The 14,828-nt window shown below is 42.7% G+C and overlaps 1 protein-coding gene across 2 annotated transcripts in view; it reads right to left on the reverse strand.

Moving 5' to 3' along the window:
• Nucleotides 1-13,376, reverse strand: part of LOC126522797 (uncharacterized) — a 47,353-nt gene extending 33,977 nt beyond the window's left edge. For both annotated transcript variants that reach the window (XM_050171610.3, XM_050171609.3), the window contains exons 1-5: nt 13,178-13,376; nt 11,434-11,605; nt 8,890-9,102; nt 3,540-3,624; nt 577-698 (exon numbers count right to left, since the gene is read on the reverse strand). In XM_050171610.3, coding sequence (XP_050027567.1) covers nt 577-698; nt 3,540-3,624; nt 8,890-9,102; nt 11,434-11,592 — 579 coding nt within the window. In that variant the 5' untranslated portion in view covers nt 11,593-11,605; nt 13,178-13,376. The remainder of the gene's footprint in view (nt 1-576; nt 699-3,539; nt 3,625-8,889; nt 9,103-11,433; nt 11,606-13,177) is intronic.
• Between the last annotated feature and the right edge of the window lie 1,452 nt (nt 13,377-14,828).

The raw sequence follows: 14,828 nt of genomic DNA on the forward strand, positions 1-14,828 counted from the left end.
AGATGCGATTTCGTTGCAACAAGACAACTGCATTCCTGCAAGCAACGGCCGCAGCCCAACCCTTGTGCTCGGAAGCCCCATATTAGAGGCACCAAGGTGAACAAATAATGCATCATTCGACGTAACCTTGCACCCACAGGTTGTAGTAGTAATATATGAGGAACATATTCCATAGAAAGTGCAGAAGTTAAAAAAACAAGTGCACTGCAAAGCGCATTGAGCAATATTGCACAGACTTGCACAGCTTCCGCAGTGTTGAGAACGAAAACAGGGCAAACAAACAGGGCAAGAGAGATGAAGCTCTCTCCTGACCCCACCATTGCCTTCCACCTGTTTCTTTTGGTTGTTACTTGTCTTCCCGGTTCTGTAGCCCTGTACTTTCCTCGTACATATTTTGCCGTGGGCAAAACAAATCTTCAGCTGCAACTCATCGTTGTGTCCGTCTCTGTCCCCCATTTACTGCGCTGCTTTTGTTCTCAACACCATGTATAAACTAGCCCGACCGCATACTCTGTAATGTTGCCTGCAACATATGAAACCAATTACATATATATTGTGAGAGAAAGGACAACCCACCTGGCCACGAAGCTGTATGTTCTCATTTCTCAACCGGTCTGCCTCATGGTTGTTGCGGTCCAGTGACTGTGCCCTCAATGGGGTACTTGGCATAGAAGCTGGCTGGCTGAGCTCTTGCTTCTCTGTAATTGCGGGACACATTTTTTGTACATCTCCTGGCCCAACTTTCTCATGCTGATCCATGCAGGAAGGAAAAAAAAACTATAAGGGAGCATTACACTGCAGTGCCAGCCTTCACAAGCCAACTTTCCATCAAGCCATCCCCTTCGCTTTGTATCTTTCTTGTGCCTCCAAAAGTGAGCACAACACATGGCCCTGTGGTTGCCCCACTAGGTTCAGTGAGCTTGCTTCCCGGTAGGTTTCGTAAAGGGTGACCATAAAGTCGGTGCCATAGGTTTGAAACAGGAGTGGCTGTTGGGCATCAAGACGGGCACACGTCTTTCTAGATTTAGTAGAATATAAAAACTGTGTTCATATAGTACCACGAAACACCACTACGGCATGAAAACAGAAATGGCAGCATCCATCGGGTAAAGTTGGTTGAAGCCTGAACAGTGATCTGCTTTCTGCACTTCAAAGAACGGAATGTCAAAGAGAGTTTTAATGTATTTGATATTCCAGTATTTTTCACCTAATACCTGATTACCAGTTGCTGGTCACAACGTCTAGTAACACTTAATCTAACCACAATGCCTTAAAGAAGAGATGTTCTCGTGTTCCACAAAAGTTTTTCTTGAAAAACATTTTAAAAATGCAATGTGCTCACGATTGTGCCTCCTCCTAAAATGTAAACCAGCAGTTAAGTAGAATACACTTGGTTACTGCAACTTTAGCTCTGTGTCTACCCAATTTATCACTGCACCAAGGGGTGGGGTCAGGAATCTGGCTGCTCAGGTTTACAACTCCGCTAACCCACTAATCTTCACTTGCATACACTGGAATAGTGGACACGCTAAAGCTCTCTAAACTAGAGAGACGTGCGGTCATTTTGATGCTGATCTTGCACACTGTTCCAAACTTAAGGTGCCGATAGCACTAACTTTATGAATGGCCCTCGCAATCAATGCACGCTTGTTTGGGTGCTTTGCTGGAGCAACTTCATTCGTTCATTGACATGTATACATTTTAGAGCACTGCACGGGCCCAGGTCAACCTGAAAGCCAACAGGCCGGGCCGTCTGAAGTGCTTTTCAGTGGGCCCAGGCTTGAAGTGGCAGGACCGAGCCGGGTTCGAGCACGCGGCCGCAGGCCTGGTCTTGAAGCCACGGGCCTGAGCCGGACTCGGGCCCACTCGTTATAGGGCCCAAGTCGTGCCTTCGAGCACACGCGAACATTATGCATATTTCATTGCCCAAGACATTCTGTGCCAAGCTTAAGTAATGTGTGGAAAGAGCTGGCTCTTAGTACACCTCAGCAAAGAAAATAGAAAAACAGATGAAGGTCTAATTTCTTTATTTTCCACAAAAACGAACATTGTTTCCGCGTAAGGAAAAAAATTACACAGAAAACTGCTCTTCAAACAATTTCCCTGTTACGGCTTTTGCGATTGCAATATTACAACTCTCGATCCTATTATTTTATTTTAGCGCTAACACAACGGGTGTCTCTTTCTACTTGTGCGTTTATTTTATGCTGTATGCTCGTGAATTCGCGTGTTTGTACATATACATGTATATACATATATATTCATATGCTAAATGACCTCATAGGACCAAATCGTACAATCAAGGTGTACAATCAAGTAAAAGCAGATATTTTTTTTTTACTTATAGGCCGGGCCTGGTCATGCACATGCGGGCCCTGGCTAAGTTTAGTAATGAATGCCTGGGCCCGAACCCAGGCTTGGTAGCATGGACCCAGGCTGGGCATGCACTTTCAAAAAGTGGGCCCAGGCCGGGCCCAGGCCGAAAAATCAGGCCCGTGCAGTTGTTTAATACATTTACTGTCTTCATTGCGACACGAGAGTGCGGCAGCCATGCGCTGCTGTCACATCAGTTGTCCTTTAAGAGCATACTTTGAGCGCTGTAGTGAGAGACACTAAAAGCTGCCGTGACGTGATCGCATGCTGGGCAAGTCTTTTTCTGGCTTAAGTTTTATCGTGTGACACTTTCTATTAGTTTTTTTTTTCTCCTTTCACTATGCACTGTACGCGTTATCTTTTCTGAAATGAGCAATCTTCCTGCCATCCAACTTTTCAATGGCACCAAAGCGAAAAATAGGTTAAGCTGTACTAGTAAATTACGCTTCCACAGCGCCAAAAAAGCCACACTTACGGTGAGAGGAGGCTAGATAAGGTGGGGAAAAATTTCAAAAATGAGACAGGTGGCAACACCACCCTGAAGTTTCTGCAAGTCTGTCATAATGCCATGGATTTTCGTGACATCTCCCCAGACCTAGTATTTCTTTTTCTTGTTTTTTTTTTTACTTATTGGTAAAAATGTACTTTAAAGTACTTTAGAGTAGTAGTATTAAAGTACTTTAATAGTACTTTAATGCAGGCAAAGGCTGAACATAGCAAGTTTACAGAACATTCATTGCACCACAACAACCCTGGGTTGTTGTGGTGCAATAGTACAGAATACTCTGAAATCCGCGAGGTCACGCTGACGTGCCACCGCTGGGGTTACGGTGCAAAATTATCTAAGTGGTAGTTTGGTCTTCATTTCTCCTCTTGGGCTCTAGCAAACAACCGCTTATCACGAACTTGATGAAAATAAATTTTTGAAAGAACACTTTACCAGTCGAAACTGCTTTAGTGATTCTCTTTAGTGGCTCCCCAACATCTGAAGCCTGTCATTAAAATTGAAAGGAAATCCCTTTAAGCCAACTGCTATGGTTGTATTACACATCATTAGTTATCACTGTAGTCATACAATCCCTTTTACCTTTCAATTCGTCAAACACCCACGCTTGCATCGTATTTCATATTGTGTCACATTGCACACACACACAGTAGCTACCCACCTCTCAGCTTGGCTTCAAGTTCAGCAATCTTGTTTCGGAGCTCCCTGTTGTCAGGTGTGGCTGGAGTGTCACCATACCCAAATCTCTGTTTTAAAAAATGATGTACATGGGTGAATAAGAGTGCACATACAGAATAATCAAGGAAAGATGCCTCATGGTATTTCTCATGCCAGGAATTTCAGGAAAGACTAACTGAACATTAAATATGGCATAGCAGAGAATAAGAGGTATCTTTATGTCCAGGCAACACTTCAGGGTTTGCTAAACAAAAAGTCCTCGCAAATTTCTGGAGTGCTGTTCTGCCTAAAGAATCTACCACTGAGTATACTTTGTAATAAATCACACAACTACAAAGTATAATCCAATTATTGCTAATGCATGCAATACTCACTTTAAATCTGTTTTTACCCACAAAAACTTCATAGTTCCTCCTTTTACTGAACAGTCGCAACATTCTATTAATGACATTGGTTCTAACCAGGGTGTGTTAAATTCGATTTTAGATACAGGTTCCAAAAAGAAAAGTAGTCCCTATGATACAGACAATGCTTTCTTCGCTAGATACTCATTATGGACTGGTGATTATTTCACAACTATTTTCCAGAAATTTCTTTCAACGTCTCTTGTCCCTTCAGCTTGGAAATCTGCTGAAGTTGTGCCACTGTACAAATCCAGGAAAAAACAGTCGTTAGATTATATACCCATCTCTCTTACATCTCATTCATGTAAACTACTAGAACACATAATATACAAACATATCATTGAGTTTCTGGAGACAAATGTATCATCTGATGCTCAACATGGCTTTCGACGTGGTTTCAGCAGCATTAGTGAATTCAGCCAACTTTGTTAATTCACTCATGACATCATCCAGGCTCTAGACGTAGGTGACCAAATTGACGCAATATTTATAGATTTATCAACAGCACTCGACACTGTTACACACTCTGAACTGTTGAAAAAGCTCGCCGTTACCCTCAACAACCATGCATTAGTTAACTGAATTGCTCTTTTTTTTTTTTTCTCTAACCTATCTCAAGATACACTCTTCAAATTTTCCAATCCTCTATTTCCAGTGTAGCATCTGCCATGCCTCAAGACTCAACCGTAAGTTCACGTCTCTTTTTAATTTATATAAATGACTTACCACGTAACATTCCTGTTAAAATCTGCATGTACGCTGATGATTGTGCTCTGTGCCATACTATTAAAACTCCTAATAACCATCACATTCTTAACGAGTCATTTGCATAATTTCACTCATGGTGCAAGACTTGGCCGATGCCAATTATTTCCAGAAAAAGTGTTTCTATGTCATTTACAAACGCTCTTTCCCATCTTCAGTGATGGAAGAGGCACTTGGTCGTGTGGAGCTGCTTTCAGAGCAGGAAAAATCGCAGTTCGAAGAAGAAATACATGCTTTTTGAGCAGAACGCAAGCAATGCTTTGGAGAAGTAACTTACTGCTCTGGTGCAAAGAGGAAGCTCTGCATGAAGATAACAAAGATGATGCTGTATTAATTAGTCATGAAAAGTTGTATCCATTATGTATTATACTACGATGCATGTGTTCCTTTTCTTCAACTTGCTGCTCCATTATTTTTATTAATGCATAAGAAAATTTTAACCCCAAATTCACATTGAATTCTGCCTTTTAGTAAAGAGTTAGTTCCCCCATGCTGTCCTTGGCTTTGTTATCAGTTTCATCTGCTTAACTCATGTGCACAAGTGCTATACGTACAGCTGTCCGATTCGTTGATAATACAGCGCGAGTGCCATATCCTCATGCATCATTATTGTACCAGGATAAGCTCATAAGCTTCATGCACATGCTAGCCATAGCATATGGTACACGGGCGATCCTTCGGCAACTACTGAGAATTCGCCTAGCATATGCTTGTGTGCATACTCTATGAAAAGACGCAGGCACAAAGCACCAAGTTACGAAAATTGTGCGCGTCACGCACTTTGCAACGCGCACATTTTAACGCACACATTCACATCGGACTGTATGATGATCCAGGGACAGGCGAACGTGAAGTGTACCTGTGGCCACGACCACCGCATTATCTTAAGTAGAGACTACTTCAACGAAGCACAACACAGAGCAATATTAGGAGTTCTCTTCGTGTTATTTGGAGCAGGTAAGTGTCGGTGCAGGCGTGGTGCAACACCTGCGATAAACGGCAATTTGGCGCAGCACTTCCATCACTGTATGCGCTTTCGCTTATATTTGTTTTATGCTTTGGCACTAGAAAAAGTGTTGCAGTATAAATACCTTGGTCTTATATTCTCGAAGGATCTGTCTTGGTGACATCACATTGAACCCATGTGCAACCACGCACTTAAAAAACTAGGATACCTGCAATGTACCCTACGTACCCTACAATTTACCCTCTTAACACAAGGCCTCCCATTCATAAAACACTAGTTCATCCAGTACTTGAGTATGGCTCGGTCGTATGGAACCCACATAAAGAATCTGATATCAACAAAATTTGAGTATGTTCAGAAGAAAGCTGCATGCTTCACTTATTGTCGCTAGAACTGGTATTTTTCACCTCGTTCCCGGACTTCCCCATCTTCAGCTTGCCACTCTGTTGCCGTCCTCAAGCAGAATCTTCTAAGTTTTTCCATACTCTTATAAACTCCCCCCAATTTCACGCCCTACATCACGCCCACTATACCAACATCCACCACACATCATCACGAGTAGAATATGTCTCCATTTCATCACTGCACTGATGCATTTAAATATTTTTTTTTGTCCACACAATAAATCTGTGGAATGCTTTACCCGGTCATGTTCGATCTTCGTTACCTGATGAATTCCTCTTGTATACCAGACGATGAGCAAAATGAAAACAAGGTAAATGTGGAGCCAACATATGGCTCCCACTTTTACGTTGTTCTCGTTTTGCTCATCGTCTTGAATTTCCATCTTTCGCCTTCCCCGTGTTTTCTTGTATACCAGGCATTTCTTCAAGACTTCAAGTAATCTTTAAAAATAAGGCATTTCGAAATAAAAGGATGGTTCCTTCGGAGACGCGCCATCAGTGGTGGCAACCACAGGGTGATGGGTGATATGTGGTAATTAGTTGCTAATGAGCAAAAATTCAAGAATTATCAGTTTCAGTAAGATCATTAAAATTGGGAAATTGAAGCACTTCTCTCCTTACTGTTGGGTCTGGAAAATGCAATTACCCACAGAACTGTGCCACGTTGAATTTCGGCTATCAGAGCACGCAAAACCGAAAATGCGAGGCTGCAGTGAGTGCAAAATCGTGCCCCTCAAGTAGGCGTCCCGCTTACATCGCCCAGCAGCGGGCAGCCAGGACACTGCAACAGCAAGCGGCACGTAGCCATGCTGTTGGATAGCGGCAACTTCTCCAGCGACCTTGCTGTTGCCGTTTTTGCCTAGTTCAGAAACTTGCCTGAATAAGGTTGCTCGAAGCGACTAGTACACCTCTGCTACACAGCGTCCTGCGCTACCATAACAAGGTGGCACTGGTAAGCCCCCAATTTCCTTCTGGTAAAAACTCTTGCAATCTTGACTCGGCCCATCCTTCGAGGCCTTTAAAGCTTTGATGCGGGCAGATCTGATTTTTTGTAGAATTTGATGTGAAATTTTTAAAACTGTACAACAAACCAAAATTTGTAAAAATTACAAAAAAAAATTGGGAAGGTTGGCAGGCATGTACTGCTGGAATCACTAATAAGTGAAGTTTATATAGTAGTCAACTATCTAATTAACTGTAGAGGGAATGTTGCAGTAGCATGGTGCCTACCCTCATGTAAAAACATGACTATTTACTATAAATTTTGTGTCTAGTGCCTATTTCAAGAAATATGTGCTCAAAATGTGTGGAAAGCGTGCATTGCTGTCAATTATTTTCTGTGGGACGAGAATGAAATAATCGTAACTACAAAGTTTTTTTTACTGAGAAGACCAATTCCACTACAGTCAGGTGGACAGCTATCATTTCATGCATAAAATTTTTAGAAGTACACAAATATTCGGAGTATGAATCGAACAGTCTATTCAATTTGTTTTACATGGTAATCAAGAACTCACAACAGTAGACTCCTAGTAATTACTCTTGTGAGAACCAAACATTTGGTTGAATTATCTGAAAAGTTGAATTAACAAATGGTAGCAAAATGAACAATTTCCAATATTTTTTCCTTGCTTTAAGTAGTCCGTCATCGTCAACAGGTTACTTCAATATAGCATTACAATAACTATACACGTCACCGTAGGTCGATGGCCCACAGACATCAACACTGCCGTCGGCACTGACAAAATGCTCAAAAGAGACATTGCCCAGGGTAAAGAACAAGTCGCCATCATCATTGCAGAACAGGTTCTTGCCATCACCGTTGTCGCCTAGAAAAGCAGTAGGGCCAGCAGCTGAAGTTCTCGCAATTCAAGCTTTTAGTTACCGCTACATACATGATGGGGTGCCGGTGTAGTTGGAATTAACCGAAGCGGCATGCTTTCACATTCCAACTAAACGAGTTTTCTTTCTATAGCAATGTATGGTTTCTTGTCAGATCTTTCAAGTGTGTTCAAATAAATCGAGGTCAAATTAACAGGAGTTGACTGTATATAAATTGTTGAAAATAAGGGATAACAACACTTATTGGAGCCTGCAGGGAGAACGATGAATCAGGGCGAGTGTTCCGAATGATGCTGCAGCAGGAGAGCCGCAGTTGTTGCACACGGGAACCAGTTCTTCAGTGAATACGCAGGGCAAATAACCTCTGCTCAATAATTTTCTAGTCATTCAGTAAAGATGCTTTCGCTAGCAGGCAGTCTACAAATTCGTTGTCTTGGCTATGGCTAAGCGATTCTTTATTTGGCCCATCTCAATGCACAGAGCTGCATCGCCTTCAACGAACACAACATTCTCCATGCATCTGCTGGCATGACGTTCCCTTGTTTCATTTACTGTCCCTGCAATGGTTTGCCAGAAAACTGAAAGCACTTGTTTCATGTTCAATAGCTTCTAAGTTGACCGGATGTCCAGTTGCAAACGGCATCATAAGCATGACAAAAGTAAGCCTTCCTTTCTTGCCAAATGGACTTCACGTGATTGTTAAAATTCACTTTGCTTAGAAATGAGAAAACATCTGGTATCCAATTCAATATTAAGTGGTTGCGTTTCTTGACTATGCATGTTCGATTTGACTCGGGAGCTTCACTATTTCGAACTCCCCTAGGAGAATTTATGCCTTCCTAGATTTTCAGCATATTTGCAAAAGCATGCAGTAAACTGCGATGAATTTCCGTTCCCACATCCGCCAAATCTCAGCAGGGAGCCATGGCAACGCCGGGAGCTGCACATCACCTGAAGCCTGCTGCGTCCAATCGGGGTGGAGAGGATGGAGCTCTCCGACTGCGACTGGTTGCTTGTTGACTTGGACTGGTTCTCGAGGTGCCGGAACTGCTTCTCCTTGGTTGCGAGTTCCTGCTGCACTTTGGCCAACTTGTTCCTGAGGTCGGCCAGCTCGGTCTCCAGGCCTCGCATGTCCCGCATGGTGGCCCCTTTTGCCTCATCATTCTGCAACAGAAGCCACAGGCCATGGGGCAACGCACTGGGACAGCAAACACACCGGCCCACTACAAAGTCCTGCTGCTGGAAGAGGAAAGACTGGCAGCTGGCCGCTTGTAAAGTGCAGTCGACTCTTAAAGGAGCACTGATACAACATTTCCAAGTTTCCATTTTTTTTGGCATTCAGAGGAAGCTTTAGGTTAGGGTCAATTCCAATTTTCCTATTCAGACACAAGTAAAATGCAGAAATGTTTTTGTGAGACACTCGCTAAAACAACTTGCATTCGTTGCATGCGAGAGAAAGGTAAAACTTCTAGTGAATCTAGGAAGCAGGATTTTGATTGAGCATCTGGACGTTTCACAAAAATTTGCTGAAAAGTGGAAAGATTCAAAATAATGAAAGCATGAAGTTTACAAAGATAGCTCTACACCAAATGCAGATATTGCAGTTCTGTAAACTGGATGTGTTAGAGCATCTATAGCGGACAAGTTTGATATAAATTTACAACCTAAGTGAAATTGTTAATGTTTACAAGGGTTTTTGCAAAGGTCCTACAAACTAGTAGTAAATTTCAGAACGGTGTACAATACATCAATTTTGTTCACTTCCTATGTATTTTCAGGGGAAGTATACAGAACTGCGGTATTGTTTTTCACTGACGAATCACAAAGTTGTCAACTTGATTATTGAGTTTTTTTTTACAACCTGAAATTTTTAAGAATTTTTTTCTTTTGAAAAATGTCTCAATTGAAGAATGTTTAATATAGTCATCAATTTTAACTTTTTATTTTAAGTGCAACAACCCACATAAGAGTTGGAGCAGTGGTTGCCTAGAAAACCGATGCTTTTACAAATATTGACTACAGGGCTATAAACTTTTATTATGGGCTGTCAAGAGTGTTTGGCATTGCTTTCTCCCTTAGGCAAGACATTGCACCAAAGGAAACGTGCATGCTAGCCAAAGAAATCTATTTGCTTCAAGAGAAACACGCACACACACAAAGTAATGTATATGAGGGGCCAAACTCAACTTCCCATATCAAAGCCATACTGTCAAGAGCCGTTTGATTCCAGCAAGAAATGCAAAACAATATGCAGCCTGGGCCAGTATGACCATTACCTGGTGATATTTGTGCAAACAGTTGGGAAAGCAGCAGTTTAGGTTTAGAAAATAGAGGATCAGTGTCAATTCTCTGCATCCGGGTTAAGCCACTACAATTAAATTCTCACAAAAAAGAGACGGAGAAAAGGAGATCAAGACACTGTGAACCGCATGGCTAAAGCCACCGGCAACAAAATTTTGTATTGCGTAAAAAAGCCTACTTTCAGACAGCGCAGATGCAAAGCAGCCACCATACAAAATTTTAGAACTGAAGTACAAGTGGATGCGTCCTGAGAGCTCGGATATTTTTTTTTAATGCAAATTAAGAAGGCATCGCCATTACCGCTCTATGGAAATGAGACCGAACCCCAGAATGACAAGGATCCAGAAAGAATCTGGGTGTGACCTCGGAGATTGGGTGGCGTCCACGACCCCGAAAAATTCAGTGGTCATGTTCTCTAACCTGTGTCACCTCTGCTAAGCACCAAGTGCTCAAACCACCTACTTTGGTGCCTTTTAAAGGCTATTAACAAAGAAGTCTAACATTTACCAGCCCTGCAACTTTGTCAAGATTGCTTCATTAGTATGTACGTACTGCCACTTATAAAGCAATTTAGCTAAAGTAATATTTTGCTGCAGTTGGCCTAAGCTTTTGTACAGGTAAGAAAGTTAAAAGGCCACTAAAGAAAACGTTGAAGCAGTTTAGACTGATAAAGCCTTCTTAAAAAACTCTACTTTCATTGATTTTTGTGGTAAAAGGTTGATTATTACAAGAGAAAATTGACGGTCAAAGTTCCATTTTTGAATTTCACGCCGATACTCCAGCAACGATGCGTCAGTGTGACGTCTCAGATGGCACAAAATATTTTTCTGCCACATTACGATCGATGTGGCAGTTCTGGAAACTTCCCACATTCAGTCTTTGGCACTTTTAAAATACAATGTTGTCCATTTTTACCGATAAAAAAAGTTAGTTAGACCCGAGCAGATGGGATCAAAATCTGCGACATCGAGGCAAGCTGGAGCGGAGATTTCAAGTGGGCATGTCCACCCTTCTTTCGTCCTTGCAGCTTTTCCGACTTGCCAGGTATCTTCTCCCGATAAGACTGGCCTTTTTTCTTTCTTGGTGTTGTGGGAGGACAGTTTAACTCAGCTCAAATGATTTTTTCTTTTTAGTGTCCCTTTAAAGAAGCACTGCAGTAACATGAACTGCTGGATGTCCAGCAAGAAAGCAAACCTTGCGTTTCTCCTTGTCCAGCTGCTGTTGAAGATAGTCTATTTGCATCTGCTTCTGCTGGCAGTCCTTTTGCAGCCTGTCCGACTGCTGCTCGAAGGCCTCGATCTTGCGAAGCGCAGCTGGTGGAAGCCCATCCTTCCAGGCGTCCGCCCAACTCATGGCCAACGCAGGTCTGTTTGGAGAATGTATCAACAAATGAGAAATGCAAAATGCTTAAAGGAGTATTGACATATTTCTAGTGCTGTTCTTCTTAATGGAAAAAGAACACAGATCCCGTATGTGGCCCGTATCTGAATCATTTGTTGGTTCCGCAATCATGCTGTGTACATCGTATATCTTATGTATGCATCTTTTTTGCCATTTTTGTCTTACTGAATGATGTACCAACTCGCCGAATACTTATCCCCGTGGCAGTGCTATGTGGCTCTCATATCTGTGAGAGGGCCATTACTCAAAATAACTATCTCAAATCAAGCAACAACACAAGAATTTCAAGGATTCTAGACAGGAGTGTCGATGTCCACAGAGACCTGAAATGGAATTATCTGCAAATACATATGTATGTTCTTGGTCTATAAGTTTCAAGCTTTTGCTCACTGTGAGATAGTGTTTGTCCGGTGTGTTTCTAGCTGTGGCTTTCTTTGTTGTGTTAATGCAGCTACAATCATATGCAAACCTGAATGAGGCAGCGCCATCCGTCTTTTACACTTTACTGTGTTCTCATCAAAAGATGCTTAGTAACAGCGTTTTGACAGTAGTTCGAAAGTGGTTTGGCTAGCAGCGCTTACAAAATGGACACAGCGGACCGTATGCAGCAGCATACATTATGGAACAACATAGAAACGGGGCAAAAGAATAAGGCGACCGATATATCCGCCGTAGTTAGTATACGTCTGAACGGCGCAAGTAAATACAACACTTGCTTCGCTGACTGAAAATAATCAGAGAGAAAGATAGCCATAAGGTTCTAAAACTCTTGCATAGCGAGGCAGAATAGGGGGCTTAGGGCAGAAACAGGTTTTAAATTCAAATCTAATATACTACACAAATTTACAACGTTATGCAGATTTGCTCAATTTATTTCTGTCATCAAATAAGTAACCCTCGCAATCGTCATCGCAGTTTTTATGGGTAAACAAAACAGTCACTTCGGCACCAAAACAAAAGCACGCTGCTACTGTGCTCAACCGGCGCTTCACAGAGGTGTACTAGCGTATAAACCCCGTTAGTCAACATTACGCGCAAATTCAATTAAAGTTTGATGAACGGCAATAATGTTTCAATGTCGCCTCGTTGATAATTACGTTCCTAACTGTTCGGTTGCTATAACTAACGGAAACACAGGGAAGGTCAAGTCCACGGTGGTCGATCCGTTACGGAAACGTACCGTCGATTCAAACAAACTCGCGCCGAACAGTGCTTGTCAACATTGCCAAGTTGCTTACACATTCACGTTTTTAACATCTGCAGCTGATAAGTAAGCAGTAATGACAGAATAGATTAGACAAGCCCAGGCCAACGACTGTGTGTAGCCGTTCGTTTTAACTTTCGAGAACGCAAACCGTTCAAAACCTGATAAACCGCACCAAGCGCGCGGTCCGGCTGTCGGGCAATTATTACTCAAACAAATGTAACACTACAGAAAAAGAAATTAATGAAGACTGATTTGCGCAGTTACTTCAAGTCAAATGGGCTGTCCTCACCCACAGTAATCCTACGACAACAAATTTGTGCAAGTACTCACCAGTCACGCCGGCATAGGTAAATGTCAAGCGCGAAGTTCCAAGTGCTCAGCTCTTTCACCTGTGTGCACTCGGCAGGATTAATAAAACTTACGTGACTGACCTAGACTACATAACATAAACACGACGCCACAAATAGCGGTCTATACCAGTCTATACTACGACACTTACTGAACGCTACCTACCATCAACGCCGCAACGCGCCGTAACGGAAAAACGTTTCAAACGTGCTTCGAAAGCTTCAAAACACGGGAGTCGCGCGGCGCTACAGAATGCAGCTGTGCGATTGGTCAGTTGTCCTAGGCCGCCCACCACCGCGCGCTAGTGGCGCTAGCACATATCTACTTATTTTCAGTTTCGGTTTCAGTTTTAACAATTTTGTTTATTATTGATTTGAAATGGGCTGAAAGATTTTCGCACAAATAATCTAGAAACAAAAAGGTATCATGTATAAGACGAACAGGATACGATATTTATACTGCGCCATGACATCTTCGATTTCTTATTCTCAAATCCGTCCACTGGCTGCCTTTGGAATTTTTTGTACGTTAACCGAACTATTTACTTTGAACATGCATTGGAGACGCCTACTGCAACCCCAACACCAGGTCGTTTCCCTCACCAGCATGCTCATTAGCAAGGAATTTGCGATTTGCGGATCAAATTTGTTAGAAACTGAAATCGCACACAAAAAAAAGCACCGAGCCAGTTCGTTGCCAAATCAGTTCACAGCAACCTTTCCGAAAAACAATGACTCTATAAAAAAAAAATTCTCGTATAAACCATCTCACGGTTACTGTCGACGGGAATGCGATTAGCATTGAAGCAAATTGGCGACACACCGTACGGCTACAGTGTACTAGAACTTCCAATACACTGTAGTCCCTATATTCTATGGTAGTACTGCGGCCGCTATATTAACTTCCCGCTCATCGCGCTGCACTAGCTAGTGGTGGCGCCGCGAAGGCCGCACGTGGGCCATACAGACATATACAAGTTAACTGAATACATGAAGCGAGTTCATACCCATTAAAACCAATCAGCGGCGCACCGGAAGTGATCTTTCGTGTGTCTACATCCGGCCTCCTCCGGCGTCGCGTTCAAATTCCGCGTAGATTCCGAGAGTTCTCGCTGAGAACGATAATCTCCGGGATTGCGACTTGCGGGTCGCGCTCAGCCGGGCTTGCCGGTGTGAGCATCAGTCGCCTTCGGTCGCTTTTTGATTGCGAGTCGCAAATGGTCGCGCGACCTCCTCAAGTCGCCGGTGTGAATGTGCCCTAAGCATTTTGTTTTTTTCATATGGTGGTACGTACACAGTGACCAAAGTTGGGTCTAACGGTTGGTCACGCAGTTGGTTTCGAGCCCTGTACTCTCAGCATAGCTGCCCATTAGACCATGAGCTACCAGCGGCTCAGGTTGGCAGGAGAGTTAACCCAACACAGGCAGACAAAAAACTGGGTGAAATCCTCAAAGAATCCTAACTGTAATAAAGCTATAAATCTAAATGGTTCCATTGTTTCTAGCCAGAACTAAACATCCACCAGACTTTTGGCCAATCCTTGATAGCGAGGGTCAGTAAAGCAAAACCAAACAAATCAGTCAATGATACGAGCCACATACACATGAACAACTTTGGAACTTGGAAGAGGCAAA

Source organism: Dermacentor andersoni, chromosome 6, assembly GCF_023375885.2.
Source record: "Dermacentor andersoni chromosome 6, qqDerAnde1_hic_scaffold, whole genome shotgun sequence".
NCBI classification, from domain to species: Eukaryota; Metazoa; Arthropoda; class Arachnida; order Ixodida; family Ixodidae; genus Dermacentor; species Dermacentor andersoni.